Raw genomic sequence first — 25,766 nt, 5'->3', positions numbered from 1 at the left:
CCTAGTTCTCAAACCAAAGAATGTTCACAAAAATGCAAATATTAGGGGACAGTATGCATAAAAATCAATATATTAGTGAAAGTAACATACAAAAATGCAAAACTGTATGAAAAAATGTGGTTTTTAGGGGGAAATTCATGCTAAAATACTGAGGATTTAGCTTTAGTTTCATGAGGATTTTTTAAAAACAAAATTTCACAACTTGCTGAAGAAACGTGGGAAAATGAGGAAACTGAAATTGAGATTATTCCATTCCTATTCCTGATTAAAGCCCCTCTTCTCTATTCCACAGAAGTGAATGGAATGAAAAAGCTTTCCCCCTATTCACTTGTATGGAATGCAGGGGAAATGAGATGTATTCAGGAAAACTAGGCGGGGGCACAATTCCTCCCCCCCCCCCAATATACTTGCAATATCCTTGCAATTCTCCCATCCTAAGGAGGCACAACTACTGCCTGCTGAGTTAGGCTGGCCTGGATAATAGTGGTTTTGTTTTGTTTTTTAAGATTCTACATGCACTATGCATGTTAGGGTATGATATAGCATAGTTCCGCATTATCATGTGCAAGTTCATGTGTATGCAAGAGGGAGACAGAGAAATGTACCGTGTTTTTTCCCAAAGAAAGGATGCAATCTTCTGATCATCTGAGCTCTTGCTGCCATCCAGAGTGGTGCTGTCCACAGGTAGAGTTAGTTCTTTGTCTGGACCAGCATCTGCCTTGGGAGGCTTATTGTTTTCTGAGCAAAAGTTCACAAAATGAGAGAGAAATGATGGCACTATTGAAATGAACTGGATGCTTATATGGAAGGTGACAGACAAGCATAGTTCACATGAATATACAAAGCAGCCTTGAAACAAGTCCATCTAGCCCAGTGTTACCTCTGCTGACTGGAAACAGCTCTGCAGGATATCAGACAGGGGCATTCTCCAGCTTCTACCTGAGAGCCTTTAATCACAGAGATTGGGAACTGAACCTGGGACCTTGTACACACAAGCATGTGTTAACCTTTGAGCTACAAACCCTTCATAAACCCTCAGTAAAACAAAACCAAGGACGTGCCCACACTAGAAGGGTACCCTGGAAATGCCACGCTTTGTTCACTCATTTTCTATGAGGCATATATATGATATAGTCATTATAATGTTGTTGTCCTGTGTTTCCCCTGTACTTTTCCTATCTTTTTTTCAGACTTCAGGAAATCTAATCAGTGTGTGTACCAAGATTACAACAGCACCAAAATCTCTACAGGCATGGACTGCCTCAGTGAAACCCTTCAGGTTTTTTTTTAAGGGGTTTGGTTTTGACTCTGGCAATGACATATCAGGCTGGAAAACCTATTGCCATGCGTTCATACTTGGTTAAATCTTCACTATTAGCTTTTCAGTCAGTGTCATTTTATCAGCATGTTTATTTTTTAAGCTGCACTAAAAACAGCCTATCCACACTAATGAAAAATAATGTTAGTACAAGATTAACTTCAAAATATTGTGGTCAGCATCGTTTTAGCAGTGTCCCTGCTCCAACACATTTAATTAGCATTAAGTGTCGTCAACAGGTTTTCCACACCTATCAGCTGATCACCCATTCCCACCACCCTTCTGAGCAATACCCCTCCCCACTCCCTCACTATATTTAAGGATCTGGTGACTTCTGTTTCAGTGTATCTGAAGAAGTGTGCATGCACACGAAAGCTCATACAGTACCAGGAACAAACTCAGTTGGTCTCTAAGGTGCTACTAGAAAGAATTTTCGATTTTGTTTTAATTAGCATTAAGATAATTTTTAGCCTTAAAAAATTAAAGTAATGACACAGTACAGCCTAAATAAGAAAGGCTTGGCAAAAAATGAAAAGGGAAAAAAACCAACAACCACCAACAACCACACAACACAACAACCCTGCATGCTCAACTAAACGGTCCTTTCTCCATCTACATGGCTTCATCACACCAAGTAGTGTGGATGGAACATAGGGAAATGCACAGCTCAGAAACTATGGGAATCCAATTACAACTGTGTTTGTAGCTTATTTATCTATTTCTTCATTTCCTTTCTAGACCGCTTTATTTATTTATTTTTAAAAAGTATCAAAGTGGTTTAAGATAAAAAATTATCTTAAAAGATTTTAAAAGAAAACATTACTAAAGGAAGTCAAACATAAAGCTTACAATAGAAGAGCAATTATTAGGCCAGGCACGGGGAATCTCCAGATGTTACTGAATTACAACTCCTGTCAACCGTAGCCACTGGGCATGCTTGCTGGGGCTGATGGGAGTTGCAGTTGAGGAGCAGCTGGAAGGTCAAAGGTTCCCCACACCTGGATTAGGTAGTACTAGCAACCACTTGCTTGGAAGCATCCTAACACTCCTCACACACTAAGGGCCAATGCATATGCAACAGCATAGTCAATGATTAAAAGAATGTGAGTGGGCCACAGAATTATATGCTCTCTGCCAGATTCAAACAGTGTTTAAGAAATCTGATTAAGCAGGAAATCTAGTTAAGACATGGGGCGGTGGAGATCTTAACCACAAGAGATTCCCACCAGCTTAATAACTTCAGTGTCTTTCATTCTGGATCAGTCTGACAATAGGTTTGTGTCTCTTCACAAAATGGAAGCTCACAGGACTCAGAAATCAGGCTGACATTTTCATGGCATCACACAAATCAAAGGGCATACAATCCAGAAATCTGCAAGACTAGCTTTCTGCTTGGTCCAGCAGAGCCTTTGACTTTTTGCTTTTTCCTGAATAGCAATTATCTGTGCTGTACAGCAAGCTGTGTTTGAAATTGAAGGGAGTGGGTGGCACTGCTATTTGGGGGAAATAGTCTTTACAAAAAAATCAAGGGAATGATCCAAAGTTATGTGCTTTGGAGTAACCATTGGTCTCAATGGTTGAATTCACTAGAAGTATGTTCCTTTGTCTGGATCATGGCCTGTCTAGAAGAGCAGCTGGCTTATTTTCAGATTGTCCCAGTGTTGGACATGATTAGCTACCAGACAATTATCTAGGTTCAAGAGAAAACCAGCTGTTCTCCACCAGACCCACACACTGGCTGCACATACAGCATATATTTAAAACACATGACTTCTCCCAAATAATCCTAGGAACTTTGTTAAGGGGTCTGGAAGCTATATCTCTTTGATGGGTAAAATACAGTTCTCAGGATTATTATTTTTTTTGGGGGGGGGAAAGTCATGTGCTTTAAATGTTTGTGTATGCAGCCACTATCTCTTCACCCTCCTTAACCCTGGACCCACATATATTAATGCCAAATACGGGCTTCTCATATATAATGGGGGGGGGGAGTTTTACAAACAAAAACCCTTATTAAGCGTACCGGGTTGCACAATCACTGTGACCTCAGCAGTGGACTGGTGGCCAGCAGAATCCGTCACCGTCAGCAGGTAGGTGTAGTCACCTTCACGCATTGCAGAGAGCTGCAGAGTTGAAGTCCTCACTCCCTTGGAAACAACAAATACCAAGAATTTAAGTCCCCATTCACAAAGAAAGAAAATAAAAGGAGGCTTAAGAAATGTACCACTCATTGCAAAGTTATATAAACCAGTTTCAGGTCATTTTTTTAAACAATCAAGTGGTTTATACATTTTGTGAAATAAATGAAATTATTTAGAGCATACGTGGGGCATGTGCTTGTGGTCTCCTATCTAGCTACTGACCAGCCCCAGATTTGGTTGGCTTCCACAAGGTTGCTGCATTACCTGTATGTGGCTGCCAATCATACCTTGGAACAATCCAGTAATTGATCCACCTTGAGATGCTTGGGGTTTTTTTGGTTTTGAAAAAACAGAAGATGGGACAAGAAAGAAATGTGTAGGTCATGCAGAACCAGGATAAAGTCAATATAGGGGCATAGATAGCCAACATGGCTCCCCCCCCCCCCGATGATGCTGAACTACAACTCCCATGAGTCCCAGTCAGCATGGCCAGTGAGAGTTGTAGCCCACCAACATCTGGAAGGCACCATGCTGGCTACTAGGCCTGGAACAGGGAGTTTTTCCTCCCTTTTTTGTAATACTGGAGCCCAGGATCATCTAATGAAGGACTACTATCCACCATACACTCCTGTGTAAGAATTGAGCTGTTCACTGTCCCCTCAGCTATTAATGTGCCAATATGCAAAACAGTCTTTTCTGCAGCAGCCTCTTGCCTCTGGAACTCCAGGCCAGGACACTGGCATTGCTTCTTCACTGCTTGGGTTTAGAAAAACAGTTACAACTTTTAATCTGAAGAAGTGCGCATGCACACGAAAGCTCATACCAAGAACAAACTTAGTTGGTCTCTAAGGTGCTGCTGGAAGGATTTTTTTTAATTTTTTATTTTGTTTTAAGTTTTAATCACACTTTTGTGCCCACATTATTTATTTATTGCAATTCTCCTCCACCTTCTTCTCCAAGGAGCTCCAGGTGGTGTACATGGTCCCCTCCCCCTTGTTTAATCCCCACAACAACCCTGTGAGGTAGGTTAGGGATTTGAACCCTAGGTCTGCCAGGATCTTTTATGAAGAAGAGCCAGTTTGGTGTAGTGGTTTGCATGTTGGACTAACATGCTAAGAACTACTAGTCATGATGTCTACATAATACCTCCAGGATCAAAGGCAGCCTGCTCCTGAATATCAGATACTGGGGGACACAGGTGGGAGAGTGCTACTGCCCTCATGTCCTGTGTGTGGGCTTTTCAATACACATCAGGCTGACAGCTGTGGGCTACAAGGATAATACTGGAAATCCAACAGAATTTAATAAATGACACATAGAAAGAGCATGTACCCAAAGCACATACAGTAAATTAAGATCAGCAACAAAATTTATTTATTTATTTATTTATTATACCCCACCCATCTGGCTGGGTTTCCTCAGCCACTCTGGGCGGCTTCCAACAGAATGTTAAAATACAATAATCTATTAAACATTAAAAGCTTTCCTAAACAGGGCTACTTTCAGATGTCTTATAAAAGTCTGGTAGTTGTTTTTCTCTTTGACATCTGGTGGGAGGGTGTTCCACAGGGTGGGTGCCACTACCGAGAAGGCCCTCTGCCTGGTTCCCTGTAACTTGGCTTCTCGCAGCGAGGGAACCGCCAGAAGGCCCTCGGCACTGGACCTCAGTGTCCGGGTAGAACGATGTGGGTGGAGACACTCCTTCAGGTATACTGGACCGAGGCCATTTAGGGCTTTAAAGATCAGCACCAACACTTTGAATTGTGCTCGGAAACGTACATGACAGTAGGGACATGCCCTTACAAAATTACTAGGTGTGCAATGTTTGAGCACACACGTATTTTTTTAAATGTTGATTAGATAAGTAACTGTTGGGTCAGAGGTGTTTACGGTGATTGAACAAATTGATTTACATAATAGGAAATGTATATTGAAGTGTGTTGACTCCTCTCAAGACAGAGCCCCAAGATCTTACCTGCATCTCTACCACTTTCCCTTTGCTGCTGGGGCTGAGGGACCATTCATAGCTGACAATGCCGTGGTCATCTGTGCTCTGGTTCCCATAGAGGGTGATGGAGTTTTGGGGCAGAGTGATAACTTGGTTAGGGCCTGCATTCGCTACGGGTGGGTAATCCACTGCTTTGTTCACAGTCAGGCTGGCAGTGGTGGAGTTGCTGGCACCATCCGAGTCCACCACAGTGAGGCTGAAGAGGAAGGAAAGAAGAGAATTCAGACAGATCCAAAAAGTCTATTTTTAATCTTGTTCTCTCACTCTTGCTGAGTTGAGAATTCATTCACCAATGGTAACCTATTTTTGAGAGAGCACTGATTTTACACATGTAAAAATAATGTACTTTTTTCAAATACTGGATTTTTTTAAAAAAAGATTACACGTATCATTTTTTGGCTTTTCTGAAGAGCCTGTTTTCACAGGGAGAAATTATTCAGGCAAAATCACACATGATATAATAAAATTTCTCTACACAGGATAACTAGTGACTGAAATTATGAATTAATTCCATTGACAAGCAGGTGAACTTAAAGTTATATGTGTGGTTTATATCTGAGGCAACCCATTCACATGTGCCAGGGATCAAGTGATGAGTGTAACCAGCTCTCTCTTAGGCAATAGCTAAACTAATAAGAGAACTGGCTCAGACCAATAAACTGCATTTTGTCTGCCTAGTGTGCTTTAGGCAAGTTCACAAAAACAAAGAATGGCTGTATCTATCCCATTATTGCTGACGTCTGACTGTTGGAAGTATTCTGCCTCTGAAAAGTCATGTCAGTCTTCTGCCACTCACATTTAGTAGCTCCTAATTAATGAATCAACTGAATCCTTTTTTTTAAAAAAAAACCATGTATGGTAATGGATATCATCACAACATCCTGTGGCAATGAGTTACACAGGCCAAGTTGTTTTCTCTGTACTTCCTTTTGTTTACCTCTAACATGCTGTATGAGAAGTGGCCCTACAGTAAAGTATTAAGTGCTCCTTGGGAAAGCACTGTTAATTAGCCAACTGTGTGACGAACATTTCCACAGAGTCCCTCTGTCATTTATTTCCATTTACATATGGGGGAAAGGGGAGGTTGGAGCCACATGGCAAGGAAAAGGCTTGGAACTGAAGCAGCAATGGAAACACTAAAGCCCCTCATCCAGAAGCTCTTTTTACAAGGAAGGGTCATGGGTCAGTAGCAGAGTCCATGCTTTGTGTCTAGTGGGTCCCAATCATGATGAGCATCAAGCTCTGCAGTTAAAAGGATCTCAGGTCAAAGTATGCAGTGCAGCGCTAGATGGACCAACAGTCTGACAACTTCATATGTGTATTACTGCTGATAAGGTCAATATGCATGAATAGCCTGTCATAATTTGCTGGGGGTGTGTGGATAGGAGGGAAACACATAATTTACAGTTCAGACAATTTCCTATTATATGCTAGTGGGTTCTGTAATTGCTCTCATCAAATGTCACCCATACAGGATCTGCAAGCTGGAAAAACATTTTTAAAAAATAGAATGAGGCTACCCACAGATTTGTAAGTCCTGCTTGCAATTAAAGAGTTTATTTTAAAGCTGGTATTCACTGTTGAAGCCAAAATATCTGTTTAAAAGACTCTCAAAATGCATTAACAAAACTCTCTTTCTAAGGATTGAGAGAGAGAGAGAGAGAGAGAGAGAGAGAGAGAGCTTAGCAACTGAGATAATCAAATGCATGTGCAGACTTCACAAGTAAAAGCACAAAAATCTTTACAACCAGAATTTAGATCATTTGCTGTACGGCACACTCCCAACTTCTTCCCCTTCTAAAAACAGGCTTGTAATAGGGGCTGTGCAAGTCATTAATTATTTAAAATCCTTGGTAAAGCAACTGAGGAAACAGACCTTTAGAGGTGGAAAGAACCCAGTTCATACACAATGCTAAGCCACACTGGCTTAGCAAGAACAAGTGTGTGGATACCAAGAAGGAAACTCGCAGCTGCTTTTCCCTTCTCCAGGTCTTCCTGCTGCTGCACAACCCAGGGCTAAGCCATGGTTTGGATGAGCATTACACGCACACCTGAGCTCTTGGTTTGTCTTGCTCCCAACCAAAACACAAGCAGTAACCAAGGCTGACCACTTGTCATTTGTTTTGAGAGGACAAAACATAAGCTCAAACTCACACATAGCACTAAGCCAAACCACAGCTTAGTTCTGGCTAGTGTGGCAGCAGGGGGATTGGGGAGGACCAACTCAACCACAATTTACTCTCTGGGTACCCAAAGAACTTGTGTGAATGAGGATGGAGCACTTTACTGGCTCTCCAATTCCCAGGGAGAGGACACAAAGCTGAGACACACAGTTTAACCATGGAGTATACTAAAAAAGATTTTTTGCTAGGCTTAGTATTGGCACCTCTACAGCAATACAATTTCACTTTTCAACCTACTGAATATTTCAGATATGAAGCAAATGGCAGACACACACAGAATCACCCTCATTCCATAACTATAAAGCTGAGGTTGGCTACACTAAACCAAAAGAAAATTGAATTATTACAGGAGAACTCTTATTGAGCTACCTTGAACCTTTTATAAAGGAAACTCATCTAAAGATATCCTTACCCAATATATTCATTTTCAGATGGGCCTTAGAATAATCAATTTATTCCTGAACCTTTTATCACCGACTAAAAATCACAGAGACATATTCAATAGTTATATGCCAAATCCTATTTTTATAATGAGGGTGGAAAAAAATGGTTTAGAGCTGGGGGCAAAATAAGCTCTGCTCTATGGCACATGCATTCCTTCCAGTATTCCCCCCCCCCCCAAATTCACATTAGCTGTCTAGTCACATATAACAGTTTAAATTGGTAGATTACAATTTTATGAATGTACCGGGTAGCAATAACCTCAACCTCCACGGTCAGGGAAACTATAAAATGTGACTAGGTAGCAAAAAGTTGTTGCTGGTTTGTTTTGTAAATTGTTAGCTGATACATTGTTTTCCTTGGCTCACACGAACAAAGGGTTAACTGGTTTTTTAACATACCAAGGGCTGATTTCATTAATTGGTTTGTGTCATCTATCTTATGCTTTAGATCTAGAAAATCCAAACCAGAGGTATTGTAAGGCTGCTATGGTGCCTCCTTGGGAGTAAAGAGTCCGATGTCGCTGGATACTTTTATAGCAGTTTATTTACACGCTATTTACAAGCAGAGCCTCAGAGTTCATGACCGCTCGAGTCTGTACCAGAATCTGGGAGTGGCCTTTGCCAGTTCCTCCCCCAACATAAAAGTTTCGGTATTCTGAATCTCCTCCTAGAATCCTTACGTTTCATCCCTCTACGCACCGCTTTGCTCCTCCGCTCTTCCAGGTGCATGTTGGGGCTCTGTAGCATCCCCGTGCCCTGTTCCCACCAAACTATCTGTTTGCTGCTCCTCCCCACTAAGGCACATCCTGCTTTCCTCACTGGACTCAAGGCTGCTGCCAGAGTGGCACTGTGGCTCTCTGTCCCTCGACAGCATCTGCACCTCCTCCCTGCCCATTGGCAGTTCCCTGACATCCATGATCCCAGGTTCTTTGTCTTACCTGAACGTGTAATTTCCTGGCACCAGATTGGTCAGTTTCAGAATTGCAGTGTCTGCCGATACCTTCTCCTCCCGTAGAGGCCCCTTCAGTTCTTCCCAGTGGTAACTGACTATTTTGTCATCATCAGTACTGTCTGATTCAATGAAAACAGATAAAGCCACATTCCCAGTAAGTACAGGATTATTTAAATCTATTTACAAAGTAGCTTAAGGCCATACTACCAGTATAGCAACTTTCACAAGGGACAAGAGTTAATTTTATTTTTAAAGTGTGAAGCTAGGCTTAATGTGGCATGTGATAAAAGAAAGAGTATTTAAATTATGAATGATAGTCCCCAGAAATGTGATTGCTGAATGAAAATAGGAATGAACACACTGGTAGAATCCATGCACCATTAATGTAAAGGTACCAGATTCTATCCCATATCACTTCAGTGAAAAACGCCTCATGTAGAAGGGCTGGGAAAGATCCTTGGCTGAGATTCTGGGGAGCCACTATCAGTAATACAATAATAAGCCAAAGCAGGGATGGGAAACCTCACGCTGGGGGGGGGGCATACATGGCCTTCCAAGCCTCTCTATCTGGCCCCCTCCTCTGCCACTCCCTCACTAGAGCAGCTTTGCACTCTCCTTGAGTTTGCTCTGCTAGAATGTGTCACTGAACTCTAAAACTGCTTCTTGCTGGCCTGGAGAGAGGTGTGTGGGGGGAAAACTAGCCAACTGTACAAAGGAAAAACTCACATCTATTGCTTTGCTTATTTTTGCCTCTAGTTCTGCCCACCTCTGGCATGTGGCTAGTTATCAGAAGGGTTATCAGAAGGGAATGCAGATCTTGAGCTGAAAAAGATACTCCAGCCCTGAGCTAAAGGGACCAGAAGGCTGATTCTGTGTGGAGCAGCTTCATATGTTTAAACAAGTCCAGTGAGCAGATGTTTTCCTTGTACTGAGTTGGGGCTGCCTTAGTTTAACTAATGCATTTGGCAGTGAAGACCAGTAGCTACAAATCTACATGTGCCCACAAATTGATCAACAGTCAGTGCATGATTTGAACTGATCCTAATGATACATCAGCCATATTCCTCTAGAATCCCATTCCTTAATAGACAGTCTTGCTCCATCTCCTCCACGACTTTTATCTGAGGCTTGCAGGAATAGATTGCACTAGTTTTAGTAGGTACTTACGGCTGCCATCAATGACTGTTGAGGTAGTTGGTAGGGAGATCTCCAAAAACTGGGGTAACACAATGGCCACAGGGGGCTGATTCACTCGAGGCTCTGCGATGAAAAACAGAACTATGACAGCCACTATAGAAAGTTACCATCCTAGTCAACTGCACAATTGTAGCTAAGAGATGGAGCTGTGAGTCAGGAAGTCCAGGGCTCAAACCTCACCTCTGCCATGAACTCACTAAAGAAAGATGGTCTCTCCCAACCTCAGCAACTACCCCCGTCTTTTCAATTTGCAACATGGAATAAGGATTATAAAACAATAAACAAGAAGCACTTTGAACACTCGCAAACAGCTACATAAATTGTACATATTAATATATTATTGAACTTGCGGTTAAAACTTGCCTTAGAAATGGGACTCCCTAGGTGACTTTAGGCAAGCGAGCTCACTGAGCCTCAACCTTCCTGTTTGCAATATGGAAATAATACCACTAACCGATTTTACAGGATTATTGTAAGGATCACAGATATATAGCCAGTGAAGCGCTTTGAGTGCTTACAGGAAGTGGCACTTTCCACACGATCAATAGAAGTCACTGCCTTCCTTCTATTGCTACAGTACAGAGCTCTGAGGAACCATGGAACATATTAAGCCCTGCTAGCAGCACCTAGTGGTATTTGGAGGAATAACTATGCCAAGAATAGTAACACATAGTTTGCCTTTCTTGCCACTGAGGAATCAAAACCAGCTCTCACACAACCGGAATTAGGGAGAAAAGGGGTTTCTTAGTCAGCAGAGACCTGGATCTTGGTACTTTCCATTCTAGAAGTCATTCACTGGCTGTTAGAAGCCATTAGTCCTACTTCCTCCCTTTTCATGGACAAAGAAGATCTGAGAGATCTATGGCTGGTGAAATACAGGCTCTTTTACTTGGATGGCCATTCTCATCAATTATCTTTGTTTATATGCCATTGTGACATTCTGAAGGCAACAGTGTTGGTAAAGGTATTCCTACCACTCCCTGGGAGGGGCGGGGAGCAGCAGCACCTGGCTGCTAATCCTTCCAAGGATCATCTACTATTCTACTAGATCAAATATCTCCAATCATTTCAGACACAGGACCTGCTTTTAACTCAAACATGCATTGGGAGAACCATTTTTTAATCTTTCATTTGCATGGTGATAGTGCTCCTGTTGTGACCCACCTTGGATCAGACCACAACCCACTAATGGGTCCCGACCCACCAATTGAAGACCAGTGTGCTAAATCATTGGTTCTTAACGATCAAGGCCTCCTGCTATGTTTGCAGCATTTGGCCTGGGCTATGCTATCATAGCACTGTTCATCTGTTGGAAGGGGAAAGAACCCAGAATGAATTCAGTCAAACTCCCTCTAAGACAGTACACACAGCAGGGGAGGCTAACCTGCATTTCTCCAGATATCATTCAACTCCAACTCCTAGCAGTCCCAGCCAGCATGGCCAATGGTCTGGAGTGATGGGGATTGTAGTTAACATCTGGAAAGGAACAGGTTACCCCCCCCCCTGCAGTGTTTGCAACACAAACCATTACTTGCGATAGAGCGGGAGAAATCTAGGTGCCCTCCCCTACCAATCCAAAAACTCCAGGTCAATACTATTGCTGTTATAGTGAATTTGGTTACCATAGAGAAAAGCCTGGCTTTTGAGTCAATTTAAGCAGCCCCTCTAACATATCAGGTAAGCACTGATTGTCTTTGTCCATGGAGTTTTCTTGGCAGGGATACTGGAGTGGCTTGCCAGTTCCTACTCCAGGTTGCCAGTTCCTACTCCAAACATGAGTTTGGCCAAACTGCGAGAGGCAGTAATGGATAGGCGTGCCTGGCGTGCTCTGGTCCATGGGGTCACGAAGAGTCGGACACGACTGAACGACTGAACAACAACAAGCACTGATAGCAGAGGCACTGGTGGAAATTGCAAACTGTCTTCATTGTCTGGTGGAAATTGCAAACTGGTCAGGCAGAGAGGCAGCCCTGGCATTAATGGGAAAATGGCCAAGTGACAAACACCAAGTTTCTAGATTTGCTGACAATACACACCCACACGCCTATTGTACCCAACGTTTCCTAGGTGAAGGATAGGAAGATGTGAATTTGGAGTATAAGCCATTCAACATCCTTTAATGGGTAGGAACAACCACCCCCTCCTGGCACCACCTCTAGCTATTTTAGGCACCAGGCGAAAGCATTTTTATTCACCCTGGCCCTTAGATATTAACTTTCTACTTATCTTTCAGTGGGGGGAAGTTGGATTTATGTGTGTGTGTGTGTGTGTGTGTGTGTGTGTGTAACTTGTGTATTTTAGGCTGTTTTACCCTTTTGCATCGCTTCGAGTGTTTTGTTTCATTTTTTGAAAAAGAAACAAATAAACACAATAAGTAAATAAAATGAAAATAAACACTGAGACTAAGGAGAAGGAAGCTGACTGCCACTGCCGCCACTAGGACTGGTTGTAAATAAGAAGCAGACATGGTGGCCCTGAATTGAACCAGGCAGAGGTTGGTGGGACAGTGCCACACTTGCCCTAATGGACTAGCCTCCACTGAGTCAAACATTTGTGGACTCCTGTGCACAAACATCCTGCTCTCTCAATTCCCTGGTTTTGCAGTCTTAAGTGCACTGAAATAGAAGAAAAACCTGTATAGCCAGAGATAACAGTACAGTGGGGGAAGAGGACAGGACCAAATGGGTACATAAGGGCAAATGAACAATGCTTCTATCTTATGACCTTCCAAAAAATATTAGCCTTGGTAGTAGCAACCAAATCTGGAGCGAATTTTGGCTCACAATTTGGCCTCATTTTGGCTCACAATTTGTTTGGGGAAGTGCGAATTAGTTAGGTGTGCCTAATCACAAAGCTATGCCAAAAAGGAAAGAAAATGGCAGCCACTAAGAGGAGCACTCCTGATGCTGCCACCCACCATAAAACAAGGCAAAGAAGAAAGCAAAAGTTAGTGAATGATTTTTCACATTCTGTTTCACCCAACACCTCCCTCCCACTGCAAATTTAGCCAAAATTTCTCCCTGGAGAACTTGCAGTCATATTCACATTTACACACACATTCACACACACACACACACAAAAACACACCAGCTGTCTTGCATATCAAGCTTTTGTGGAGATTGCTTTAAAAAAAGGGAAAAATATAACCTACAAGTTGATAAATGTATCTGCTAAGCATACCTGGTTTAACTGTCACATTCACCATTCCTTCTCCGTGAGCATTATCACCATCTACTATCACATTGAATTCGTATAGGCCAACTGTGAGCTAGCAAAGAAAATGAACAGGGCACATTAGACATGGGCAAGGCTGTGTCTACCTACCCCCACCCCAAAATTAGACCACCACAATGATGTTAGGTACCTCATAGCAAGCAACTAACATATACTGAATTATGAGAGACATGAGCCATTGATGCCATCTGCTCAGATGAGAATAAACCCCTTCTCTATTTGGACCCTAACATCCTGCATTGCCTGGGCCTTGTGCTAAGGAGGAAGTGGGGATATTTTAATTTTTTGTCTCCTGTGGACTCAGCAATGCAACAAAAGCAAGGACAGGATGTGAACTCAAAGCCTCTAACAGTTTCATTGTACCTGACACCCCAGAGAACCACTCAGACAATATGTACCAGTAGTTAGATGGGCCAATGGTCTGACAGCATAAAGCAGCTTCAGTACATATATTATTACACACTGTAACATTTGCTTCCCCTAACCTTGCAGCATGACAATGCAAAAGCCTACAAGTGAGATTTTAGATTTTAGAGTTGCCAAAAAGCAAGAGATTCACCTTGGATAATTTGAGAATCTGTGAGTGCTGTCCTTCCATCTCTCCACTATAGTCGGTGGGGTGTGTGATCAGCCTCCAGTCATAGGAGTAGCTAGTCCCTAAATAAATAAACAAACAAACAAACCAGAGGTTAGAAGAGCCCACTATCAAAAGAAACTGAATGAGAAGATCACAGCAGCTCAGAAGCTTAAGCCTTATCTTGAAGATTCAAACTAATGGCACTTCAGAACACTAAGTTGTATTATATCCACATGTGGTGGTCCAGCACATACTGGGAGTGAAACTGATGCAAGGATTACTCATATAAGATGAGATTTGGGGGGGAAATCATTTCATACTGGTTATGGCCAGAATATGTCATGCTAAATCTTGGGAAAGAACGTCCATTCCCATCACTGCAGAGTGGGAAAGTAAAATATAAGAATATCCTGCTATATGAAAAAAAAAGAAATCTAATTAACTGCACCAGAATTAAAGAAGGGAGACTATACACTTAAAACATCCCATCCCAAAAACCTTGCAGTGTAAACCATGTATTGAATACTGCAAAATAAAACGCACACTTCCACTGGTGGGGGAACGGGAGTGTGGAGGGAGCGGACCGCCCCTGGCACCACTATTCTGGTAGGGTGCCATCACGGTGGCCCCCCCATAACGCGCCAGGCGCCACACCCCTGCAGGCGGCGTGCCATGCCCCCAGAACGCGCGTCATGCCCCCAGGGGGCACCAGCCACGCCCCCACCTGCTCTCTGCCCCCAGTAGCAGAGCATGCAGCTTTGCCACTGCACACTTCCACCAACATAACATGCTTATTTAGCGGGCTGGAAATTGTTGCTTATTCCAACTGACCATCTATATTTCTATTTGCAACGAAATTTATTTATAAATAAAATAAAATTAACACCAAATATATAAAACAGTATTTATAGAGCCCTTCCAGATGACCTGTTTATGTAGCATTACTCCTGATTTACTTCTACAAAGATAACATGGTAGTTAGACTATGACTGTTGAGCATGTGCTCTGATTTGTCTACAGGATAGTTATATGAAAATGACCATTCATCCTGCATTCATTCTGATTTGCTTTTGGGGAGTTTACACATCTTCCCATTAATAATTCATTCATCCCACACTTTTCAGTGTATTTTGCACTTACCGGTACTTAACTGCAAAACTTTTTTTTAAAGTGGATTTGTAATGTTAGGGCAACAGAGCACTTATTCCACCTTAATTGTGAAAACTTACTTTGGCATGTGCTTTAATCCCTCTCACAAAATGGTAACAGTTGGCACCCAAAATATATACAGTTGAGTCAGCCCATCTAAGCAACCATCTCTGCTCAGGAAAGAGCTTCCCCTGGACTCTTGCAAATATTTGCACTCTCAGGGTATATCAAAAGCTGTTCAAAGCGGAATTCAGTGTGTGGAGGCTGTGTACACACAATTGGCTCAGAAATGGCCAGTGTATCTTGGAGTTAGCCCAGATGAACTTCTTCCTGCCATGCTCATGCGGACAGGCTTTACCTGTTGATTACCAAGCAGGTTTGACTGAGCGTTTCGAGCTTCATCGCCTATCTTGAGCTGACATTAAAGGAGCATGCATCTCTTCCAGCAAAACTAACAAGGTGGCAAACTCAGGTTTGCTACCACGTACTATGTGCCATAGCCCCCTGGGTTCTACCTTTAGGTTGTGGAGGCAAGACGTATGCATTCAGCTCCACTTCATTCTTTGGCAGTGTCACTTCAACACTGTCTCCAGCAGAAACTGCCAGTTTCTTAATAACTGTAAGAGAGAGAGAATTAAAATTAAAAGACAAGGCCATTTCACATGTTACATTTTCCATTCATATACCCAGATGCTTGTGGAAGAAGTACTGGCTCAGTTTTGATGTGATGATAACTCATGGTTGAACTTTGCATGCAGGCCAGCCCTTTATTTCCTCCTTGCAACAGCCATTTTGTTGTACAAAAAGGATATGACATTGTCACTTCAAAAAGAAGGGGAAAGCATGAGAGAGTAGAACACATTGAGAAGTATGTATTCATTTTAAAAAGCACAGAGATGCAGCAAAGCACGACTGTAAGGAGGAGATCAAAAGCATCCACTTTCCATTCTGAACTAACCAGAGATTCTCATTATTTCCAGTGCTTTTATTCTAAAAAAAATGTTTAGGGGTACTCTCAATTTCCTACTCATATTGAAATACTGCCCCTCAATGAAGCCAAACTTAGATTCACAAAATGTTTAGGGGTATACATCCCCCTGCGTCCCCCCAGAAAAAAGCACTGATTATGTCTAAGCTGGTTTGTTTAAAGTATGGCTTGATCCTGACATGTTTGAACAAACTAGAGTCCTCCACCCCAACCCGTTTGGATACAATGAGAAACTCTGGTTTGTTTTAAACCAGAAGCGAAAGCTTCCAATCTTCCCTCACCCACACTAAGTTTAAGGGTTGCTGCTGCTGCTGCTGCTGGTTGTGCATGCCATGCTAACCAACAGTTTTAAACCTGTTACATCCAAAAGGGGCCATTGTGTGAATGAGTCATATGCTTCTCAATTAACTACAGCAGTTTTCAATATTCTGGAGCCTGGAATACGGAAATGCATGTTTTTGATGAGAAGCAAGCTGTGCGTAATAACCCTGGGCACAGAAATTGCTTGCAGAAATCATCCCACGTCTCAAAATTAAAGTGCACCACAAACCCTTTAGTTGCAAAGCTTTAGAAATAACATGCTACAAATTATTAAACTATAACATCCCATCCTTTAAACTTAGATGCCATTTGAGATTTTAAACTGAAAGTGAATACAAACCAACAGAATCATACAGTAATTAAACTATTCGCTATCTTTCTGGAAAATTCAACATGCACTTTGTGCTCTGTACTGAAGGGAGATGTCAGCCAGGTATAGTAGAGATGAGAAGAGCTGAATCAGATATGTTTCAGGAGACAATCTAGCTGCTCTTTCTCAAACTGAGAGGGACAAGAGCCTCTATTTATTCAACTGTAAGCTTAGCCTTTTGCAAACATAGCAAGAATTTACACTGCTCTGAGCTGGAAACTGAGAAGCATTTTAAGGTCCAAGTAAGTATGCAGATCCCATAAAATTTAACTCTCTGGTACTTGTTGTACCTTTGCATATGGGGTGGTATCACTGAAATTGATCTTTATGCTTTGTTTCAATTTTAGAAGCACTCCAGTTCTTCTCAAACAGACCAGCCCTTCATTGCCCCCTTGCAACAAACATACAACAAAAATGAAATGGCACTTTAGCTTCAGAATAAAGGGGTGGGTGGGAGGATGGAACAGTAGAACACCTTCAAAAGTAACTATTTAAAAAAAAGAGAGAGGAGAAAAACATATATGACCATAGACCATATATAGAGTTAGAACACTAGTCCCTCAAACTCAGTATTGCCCAAACTAGTGCTAGGGATTCTGTGGCCCTTCAGATGTTGGACTGCAGCTCCCATCAGTGCTGCCCAGCATGACCAATAACAGGTGTGAAACAACACCTTTTGGGTCCCACAAGTTCCCCACCACTGGTCTACACTGCATGACAGTGGCTCTCTAGCGTTTAGACAATAGCTTTTCCCTAGTCCTACCTGGAGATACAAGGGATGGAACCTGGAGCCTTCTGTATACAAAGCATGAGCCCTTCCCTCAAAATACACTTGGAGAAGAAGTATAGCATGGAGGCCAAGACTGAGAGCTGCAAAATAACCTCACCTCAACCACAAACCCACTAGGTGACTTTAAGCAAGCCATTACTTTATCAGTCACACACACACTCCACCTGAGGAGAAGACTACTGGCCTCCTTTACAGGACTGTTACAAAGGTTCATGAGATAAATGAGTGTGAAGTTCTTTGAATACTTGAAATGTGCTATATAAATGCTACTGTAATTATTATAATGATGAGCACAGCAGCCACCATTTTCTTTTCTTTCTTTTTAAAAAACAGAGCTTTGTTTTGTTTGCTGCTGATTGACAGAAACTGGGTGCAAAAGAGGAGAACCAGGCACAGCACAGGTGTGCGGAAGGGAGAAATCTGAAATTGATGCTTCTGGGGGCTTAGCCATCAGCTGTTTGTATGAAAGTCCCAGCCAGGCTGCCAGAGAAGGAGAATGACAAAGCTGGAATGGGAACGTAGAAAACAGAGATGTAAAATGTAAAAATTAAAAGCAGATCTCAAACTGAAGGTTGAAGTTAGAGGTGGGTCCCAGAAAAGGCAGCTGTATATAGTTTTTTGTAATTATTTCTCATCTGAGGCCAAGCACTGTAAAAGTTTTTTTCACTTAATCAAGCGATGCACAACACAAAAGAGTAGCTTTGGAAAAGTGCAAAACCAGAATGATACGTTCCTAGATCTTGTACAATATCACCAAAAGGTTCCCCCCCCTTCCAAACTAAGATAGCAAGATGTGATGTTTTAAACAAGCACTAGAAGAAAACCTCTGTCAAAACGTTTGGCAAAAGAACAGTCAGATTAAGAGCTGAGATTGTGGAACTATGCCAATAGCATTTAAAGGCAGGCTTACAACATCTCCTCAGCCGACAGTTGCTCTTACCTGGTGTTGGGGCAGCAGTGCTGGGTTGCACAGCAGGGTTTGTTGGGACTACAGGATTACTATCATTGGTTGGGGTGCCAGTTGGAACAGAAGTAACCAGCTGCGTTTCCCCCATACTCTTCCCATGAAGACTGCTAGAAGTTGGAATGGCATCCTCCAACAAAAAAGGCTGGGTAGAAGTGTTGTTGGATGGCTCGGCTTTCTCAGCGTTCCCAACAGGACTGGGGAATGCAGCTGCCAGAGAGCGTTCTGAAGTGGAGGCTCCAGCAGGGGCCTAGTGAAAGCAAGAAAGGAACGTGAGAAAGCATTCACTGACCACAACATCCAAAATGGCATTTATAACCTAACTCTTATCATCACCAGTCATGAAAATTTCCCCAACTCTGTCAGAAATTTCACCCCATTCAAGGCCCCATTCAGAGGAAGAGTAGGGAAGATGTAATAGTAGTAGTAGTGGTGGTGGTGGTGGTGGTGGTAGTATTCATTATTAATGTATGTGTAATATCACTTGAGAAAAACATGTTTGGTTAGAAACAGCTGGGGGTGTGCACACGTGCACAAATTGCACATTTCTGGACAAGAAAGAGAGGGGGGAAATCAAGTTTCTGGAGACTGCATGCTGAATGGAGAAAGTGCATACTGCCTGGAAAATGTATAAAATGCAATTGAGTTATGCACACTCTCAGGGGCCTGTTGAAGATTAGGTATCCTGACTAGAGAACGTATAAAATTCTGTCAATATATGCACATTTCCCAAGGCCTATTACAGATTATGTATCTCAACTGGGAAATGTGCATAATTCCTTCTTCATGGAATGATTACCCGGTATATACACTTGAATATGCACAGTGACTCGTTGTTATGCACATTAACTACTCAGTTTACATTTCTCTAAATTGTAAAATTCCTTCCCTACAGAGGTGCATGTCACACCTTCACTATACAGTTTTCAGCTAACGCTTTATCCTGGCCTTTGCTTGCCTGAAAGGTATGTTTTAAATTGTTGTAACCTGCCTTAGGACTTGCTAGTGAAGGGTGCAAATAATAATAATAGGCCTGAATGGCAAAAAAAAAATGATGGGATTATGCAGATGTAAATTTCAGATGTTGTTCAAAAGGAGCACATCGTGCAAACAGAATTTCTGGCTTTATGGTCAAGAACTTGGGTGACAAGCTTATTTTGCTCAGTTATAAAATTCTCCCACTTTTGAGTGCCGTGAGAGACTAATCAGACCAGTGTAAACAAGACAAGAGGACAGACAAAAACAATTTCCTTTCTTTCATGAGAAAATTCCTTCCCCAGGCCCTCCTCATTCCGGTGGGTAGCCTGAGGCAGCCAGAACCAGACATTTCAGCTTTAACTGGGCTTATCTGTATATGCTACATAGTTTCCTCAGTTGATCTTTGTATAGCATAAGATGAACATTTAGAACACAGCACACAGGAATATCAACAACCTGGACTTGATTTTCATAAAAAACAAAAATATCACAGCACACTTTCTTGTGGCACAGTCAAATGGCAATACTTAAAAGGTCAAGCTAAGGGCGAGAAATTCATGACTTGTTATCATATACGTTATGTAACTTGAGAAGGTGAGTATCAGCACATAAAGCTCTGGATTTGAACTCTGGGCTCAGGGGCTCAGTTATGAAATAATTTCACGTTGCATTGCTGTTCTGTTCAAGATGTGGTGCCAGCTGAATTTAAAGGGATGATCAAAACACACATTCAATTCATAGATGGGGAGAGAGACCACTGGAGACTATTGGACTGAGTCAATCTGGATTATGAAATGTTGGTGACAGCGCTAATTGTCTGGTTTAGTAATAGGCTGGTAATGTTCATATCATTTTGGATCAAGTCTCATTTCCTCAAGAAGCTATTCTCTGGTATGGAATGTTAAATGAGATTCTGAAGGTGTATAGCCCGGAGACCAAGTGCCCCAAACCACAATGTACACAAACCTTATTTAATGTTAACCCATGACTCTCAATGAAACTCTTGTTGATTGTTGCAAAACTACAAAGCCAGTTGTTTTGAAGGCAAATGAAAAGAAGTTCTTTCAACATTGCTGCCTCATATGCAACGAACTCTCATTTACTGTTTTGAGCTATGTGATCAAATCATCAAATCAACAAGCAGGCTCATGTTGGCAAGCAGCTTCTCCAATTGTGTAAATCAATTACAGGTATCTCAATCATTTCTTGCAAAGATTTTATGTGGTGGTTGCCTCCCCATCCAGACCCCAAACCATCTCTTCTCCTGCATGGGTGTTTGTTTGTTTTTAGTGGGAGATTGAGAGGTCTTTCCACAATAGCTGGTGTTCAATGGGCTGGGGTGCACAGCAAGAGAGATCAAACTACATTTCTCAGGATGTAATATACAACTGTGTGCACGCTTCACAGCACCATCACTGCACATGTGCTAATATAACTATCTGGAACTCTCTTAAAACAGACATCTGTTTCAGGACAATCACCAAGAAAGCTTGCACTGCGCCAATTCAAGACAGGGAGCGCAGTTTGCCCATCAATAGTCTAGAAATAGACACAGGCACATGCATTTTTAATATGTGCAAACTTTTCATAAGTAACTGTTATGAAACAGTTCTCAAAATTCAAAGGTTTGTTACAGGCAAATTCTGGTTTCTTCCCTCTTGGTTCCTCCACATATTCTGCTGATGAACAGCCTTCTTTGTCAATCCCTGTGTTTTTAGGGGCAGGAGGTCACATTCTAATATATCTAGAACAATGTTGAACTCTGATCACTCTGCAGAAGTCACAGGACCTAAATTTGCAAATGCAGCGAATGTGATCAGTAACCAAGGCAAGCAAACACTGGCCAAGGATAAAGACACTTCAGCTACACCACAGTCAAGTGGAAGTCAATAAACACTAACCTTGTAACAGTTTCATTTGAAAAAAGCGCATTATTTATAGGGGTTGCTTCTGCAGGCATACCACAGTGATGCAGCAGCAGACTCCTTAATCAACAGTGCTGTACTTGAATACTTCTCTTGACTAGTCAATCACTGTTGTCTGACTCAAATACACAGCATTGCGCTTGAAGACAAAGGCACTAATTTGGCAATGGAGCCAGGCTGCAAATTGGCATGTGACAGACTCTCACTCAGTCTCATGAGCATATGCCAATTTGTCTTCCTGAGGGGGTTTCAAACATTTTTAACATGAGCAGTAAATGTGAGACTATCTTCCCCCAACATAGTGCTTCTGTTGTAGGAAAAATGCAGTGTGTTGGTATTGGCAAAATGAAATTCCTTCTCCCCTCACCAAGTGTGCTTGTTACAACAGTTTGGATAATAGATACATGAATGTCACAGACAGGTCCACAGACAAGTGCGTGCAACATCATTATGGACATTACATGACACTGGTTTCTGTTCTGCCCTGTATTTGTTGCATACAGTACTGTTTCTATTCTGCTGCAGTTTGTCTTCCACCAAAATTTTCATTATTTGTCTTTCACTGAGGTGAAATGACATAACTTATGTAAAGTATTTAAATAATTACATAATTTACGTTGCCATTATGTTATTCCATCCCATTCATTTAATTGCAAAGGGAACACAATGCAAACTGGGTGGCAGGAGCATAATCAGTTATGTATACATTGCCGACTGAAAACAACAACAGTGAATACCAATTATATTCACTGGATTGATTTCTATTCCAGACACGGGACAAAAAAGTGAATGCTGATAATTCCTGCTCCCTTTTCTGCTTTCTTTGGAATTCTCTGACATCCTTAGACATCCCCAGTAATTAATAATTCCTGCCCTATCATTATTGCATCTCATGCACAGCATGACTTCCCTTTCTTCCACAGCCCTAGTCTCATTATGTGGAGGTACACTGATACAGTTTATGTTTAATGCAATGCAGTGCTAAGAATAAGATGTGGTATTTTCCCCTTGCTTGCCTTAGACAACAGCCGGGGTACACCAAATTCTAGTTAACATTTTCTCACTTCATTTCCCTCAGAACATTATTTGATCCTATGAGAATACTGTATGTCTTAAATCCACTATTTATCAATCAAGCTACAATACTGCTATAAGAAGCAAAATGCTGGGTGGAAGTGCATGTGTTCTATCCCTTTCCTACTCCTGAATATCTCCCTGCAACCCTGAAAAGCACTGCAAGGCTCCTCCTCCTGGTTGACTGGAGCCCTGAACAGGAGTATGCCTGAGAGGGTGGGGATACACAGCAACACTGTCTTGCAAGTCCCCCTTTTAAATTACTACAAGAAGCAAAATAGGCAGCTTGCATCATTCTTTAAATGTACATAACTACACTTAGATCTTGTAGGAGGACTCATGGTTGTGATCTTAAGATGGCTGTTAGTGGTAACTCTAGGGAAGTGGCCTGGAATGGCAGCAAAACATCAGATTTCAGAGAATTTATTTTTACAGCCTTAATTTTACATTCTCTGCTCAGCTGGAGCATTAGAAGAGAATCTGGTAGCTCAGAGCTCAACACCTTGTTGTTGAAATCAGCAGGGAAATTAGGGACACATTACTATTTATCACTTAGGGCAAGCAAGAATCAATCTTAGCAGAGGGATTACAGTGCAGTCTCTACCACACAGGATCACTTCCTGAGTGACAGTCTCTTGTGAGAGGCCAGATGGTTACGGTTTTAGGGCAGCATCATTATTGATGTACTGCTGAGACAGAGGAGCCAAACAGCAGTTCCTAAGTGACTGTTTAGAAGTCAAGGGCTGAAGGACAGCTGAGTCAGCAAGGCAAAGTTAAACCATGCAGTTGTTTTGCATGCTAACTAGGCTAGCTCCAGGTTTCCTAGCCGTGTCCTTTGGCTCTGAGCCACATCCTGTTCCACCAGGGTGGTAGTTCTCATATCACAGCTGCAATGTAACCTGGGACTGCAAAATCTGCAACCAGGTACATGAGAATAACAGCTTTCAAGAACCACAATTTACTGAAAATATACTAAGTTGAGCAAGGGATTTCTAAAAATGAGATAGACCCCACTGATAGTTCTATCACTGAGTTGTCTGCTGTGGTAGACTCTCTGTTGCACCCTTGCCTGGATGCGAGTAAAAAAGTACACTTGGTACACTCCCCACACATATGCTGAGTTCAACCATTCTGTTCACTGCACTTGCCATGAAGTTATAAGCAACCAGTTTTATTCCTAACTATGAAGGGGGGAAGACTGGGAGATGTTTGGCAGCTCTGTGGCCAAGGTGCCTGGAAAGGCTAAATTAGCACTTGTAGCCTTTTGTGCTCCAGAACAGGAAAGGCCAGTGCAGGCAGAGGGGTTATCTCTAGGAAAAAGTGATCCAAGCAGCTTTGCCTAATGCTGCCCAAGCAGGAATGCTCTCCACCAGAAAATCCAGTGTGGGAGGTTATACTTTCAGCAGTTGTGTCTAAACTGCAATGGTCCTCTTCCCCACCAGCACTCCTCTTAGAAAAGGCACTCAAGTTGCCTTCAAGCAGGAGTGTCCAAGGCAGTGTATTCCCTTCTCTGTCAGACTTTCCCTCTGTCTGAGGTACCTTCAAACAGAGGCATACCAGCTGACAAGCTCTCTTCCCTTCCAGACTCTCCTAAGGAAAAAGCTGGGGGGGGGGTCTTCCAACTTCATTTTTTTACTTGACAGACATATCTCTCCATCCAGGCAGGGGGCATCATCGCAATTCATGGACATATTTCAGCCAGACAAAATGTCTGAGAAGAGCATGGAGCAAAGCCAGTGAGGAGTGTGACTTGAGGAGAGTCCCAAGGGCTGTATAGAGAGGCCTGGAGGGCTGCATTCAGTTTCTGGGCTTGAGGTTCCTCATCAATGAAGTGGGCTTTCAAGCAAGTCAGACCTATCAGTTCATTGATCCACAAATGCAAGAGTGAACCTTTGGGTACCATTTCTCATCAAGGCAGTGGACTGAACCTTTTAAAACTGCACTGGTTCTAACCACTGTTTTCAAAACTGTTTTGATTTTTTTTATTTCTTAGAATTTCCAAACAATGTCAATTATGTTGCTGCTATTGTGCAATAAAAAAGCTTATAAAGCATTTACACAACAGAATTTGGATTAGTGTTGACATTAACAATATTATATTGCACTTACCCTCATGAGGCCACTCCCAGCAAGGTCACTTGGTCTGTTCACATTATTGCTGCTAGGAGGAGATGAGCTTTTGAATTTGGTTGTTCTCAAGTCTTCACTGTTTGGCAGCAGGTTTTTTTCTGGATCAATGTGGTTTCTGGGTAGGTTTGTTTCTTGATGTGAAGAAGGAGCTTCCGTCAGATCATTATGGGTGGATTTACTATCCAAGGGCTGAGATGGAGCAGGTTGGGCTACAGGACCTCCACTGTTGGAGCCTGTGTCCCTCTTAAGAGAGCTTCCCCTGATGTCTGCCAAGTGTGCTCTGTAAGCCAGCAACTCTTTGAAGGACCTTCTCATCCTTGTTTTACTTTGATGTCCTTCCCTCCAGTCCAGCCACTTAGGAAGATAACCTCTCCTCTCTGCTGCAGGTTGGGCATTTATCGTATGCTCAGATCTCTTTACAAACACCAAGATCGAGTCAGTGGTGTTGGTCCAGATTGCCTGACACCAATGAGGCTTGATACAGTTCACCTGGATGCACATCTTTCCCTTGAGCCAAAAGGCATCACAGGTAGGGCTCTGACAGCAAGTAGCTTGACAAGATTGGACAGAGTGAAATCCTTCCAGCAGCTGGAGGTGAACACCATCCAGTGACCTCAAATGGCCTCCGTGGAGAGGCTTCCCTGGCTGGCAAGTGCCTCTAGTCCAGCTTGCATCTGAGCAAAGAGAAATAAAACGATAACAATTTTAAATAAGAATCCAACAGCATAGATGTAATCCTGGAAATAATTATTATGTAATAAACATAACTTATCAGAGGTGGGTGTCATCAGCATATTGATGGCACTTCACTCCAAATCCCCCAATGACAGCTCCCAATAACTTCAAAAGGTATTAAACAAAATGGGTTACAAGACTGGAGCCTGCAGAACCCCACAAAATAATTCCTATGGGGCCAAGCCGTAGCCACTCAATTATAGCCTCTGGAGCCAGACCTCAATAAAGAAGCATACCAATGCGCTATCCCTAACTCCCAAAATCATGTGATAGTCCACAAGGATACCAT

The 25,766-nt window shown here is 42.3% G+C and overlaps 1 protein-coding gene across 4 annotated transcripts in view; it reads right to left on the bottom strand.

Moving 5' to 3' along the window:
• KIAA0319L (KIAA0319 like) overlaps positions 1 to 25,766 on the bottom strand; it is a 57,397-nt gene that overhangs the window by 13,907 nt on the left and 17,724 nt on the right. For all 4 annotated transcript variants that reach the window (XM_033157725.1, XM_033157727.1, XM_033157726.1 and 1 more), the window contains exons 3-12: positions 24,722 to 25,416; positions 18,612 to 18,885; positions 15,718 to 15,819; positions 14,036 to 14,133; positions 13,423 to 13,510; positions 10,213 to 10,305; positions 9,032 to 9,164; positions 5,435 to 5,663; positions 3,342 to 3,465; positions 606 to 738 (exon numbers count right to left, since the gene is read on the bottom strand). In XM_033157725.1, the coding sequence (XP_033013616.1) occupies positions 606 to 738; positions 3,342 to 3,465; positions 5,435 to 5,663; positions 9,032 to 9,164; positions 10,213 to 10,305; positions 13,423 to 13,510; positions 14,036 to 14,133; positions 15,718 to 15,819; positions 18,612 to 18,885; positions 24,722 to 25,416 (1,969 nt within the window). The remainder of the gene's footprint in view (positions 1 to 605; positions 739 to 3,341; positions 3,466 to 5,434; positions 5,664 to 9,031; positions 9,165 to 10,212; positions 10,306 to 13,422; positions 13,511 to 14,035; positions 14,134 to 15,717; positions 15,820 to 18,611; positions 18,886 to 24,721; positions 25,417 to 25,766) is intronic.

The sequence above is a fragment of the Lacerta agilis genome, chromosome 8 (genome assembly GCF_009819535.1).
Source record: "Lacerta agilis isolate rLacAgi1 chromosome 8, rLacAgi1.pri, whole genome shotgun sequence".
NCBI classification, from domain to species: domain Eukaryota; kingdom Metazoa; phylum Chordata; class Lepidosauria; order Squamata; family Lacertidae; genus Lacerta; species Lacerta agilis.
Note: the sequence above shows the minus strand (reverse complement) of the source record. Positions and strands in the feature narration are given on the sequence as shown.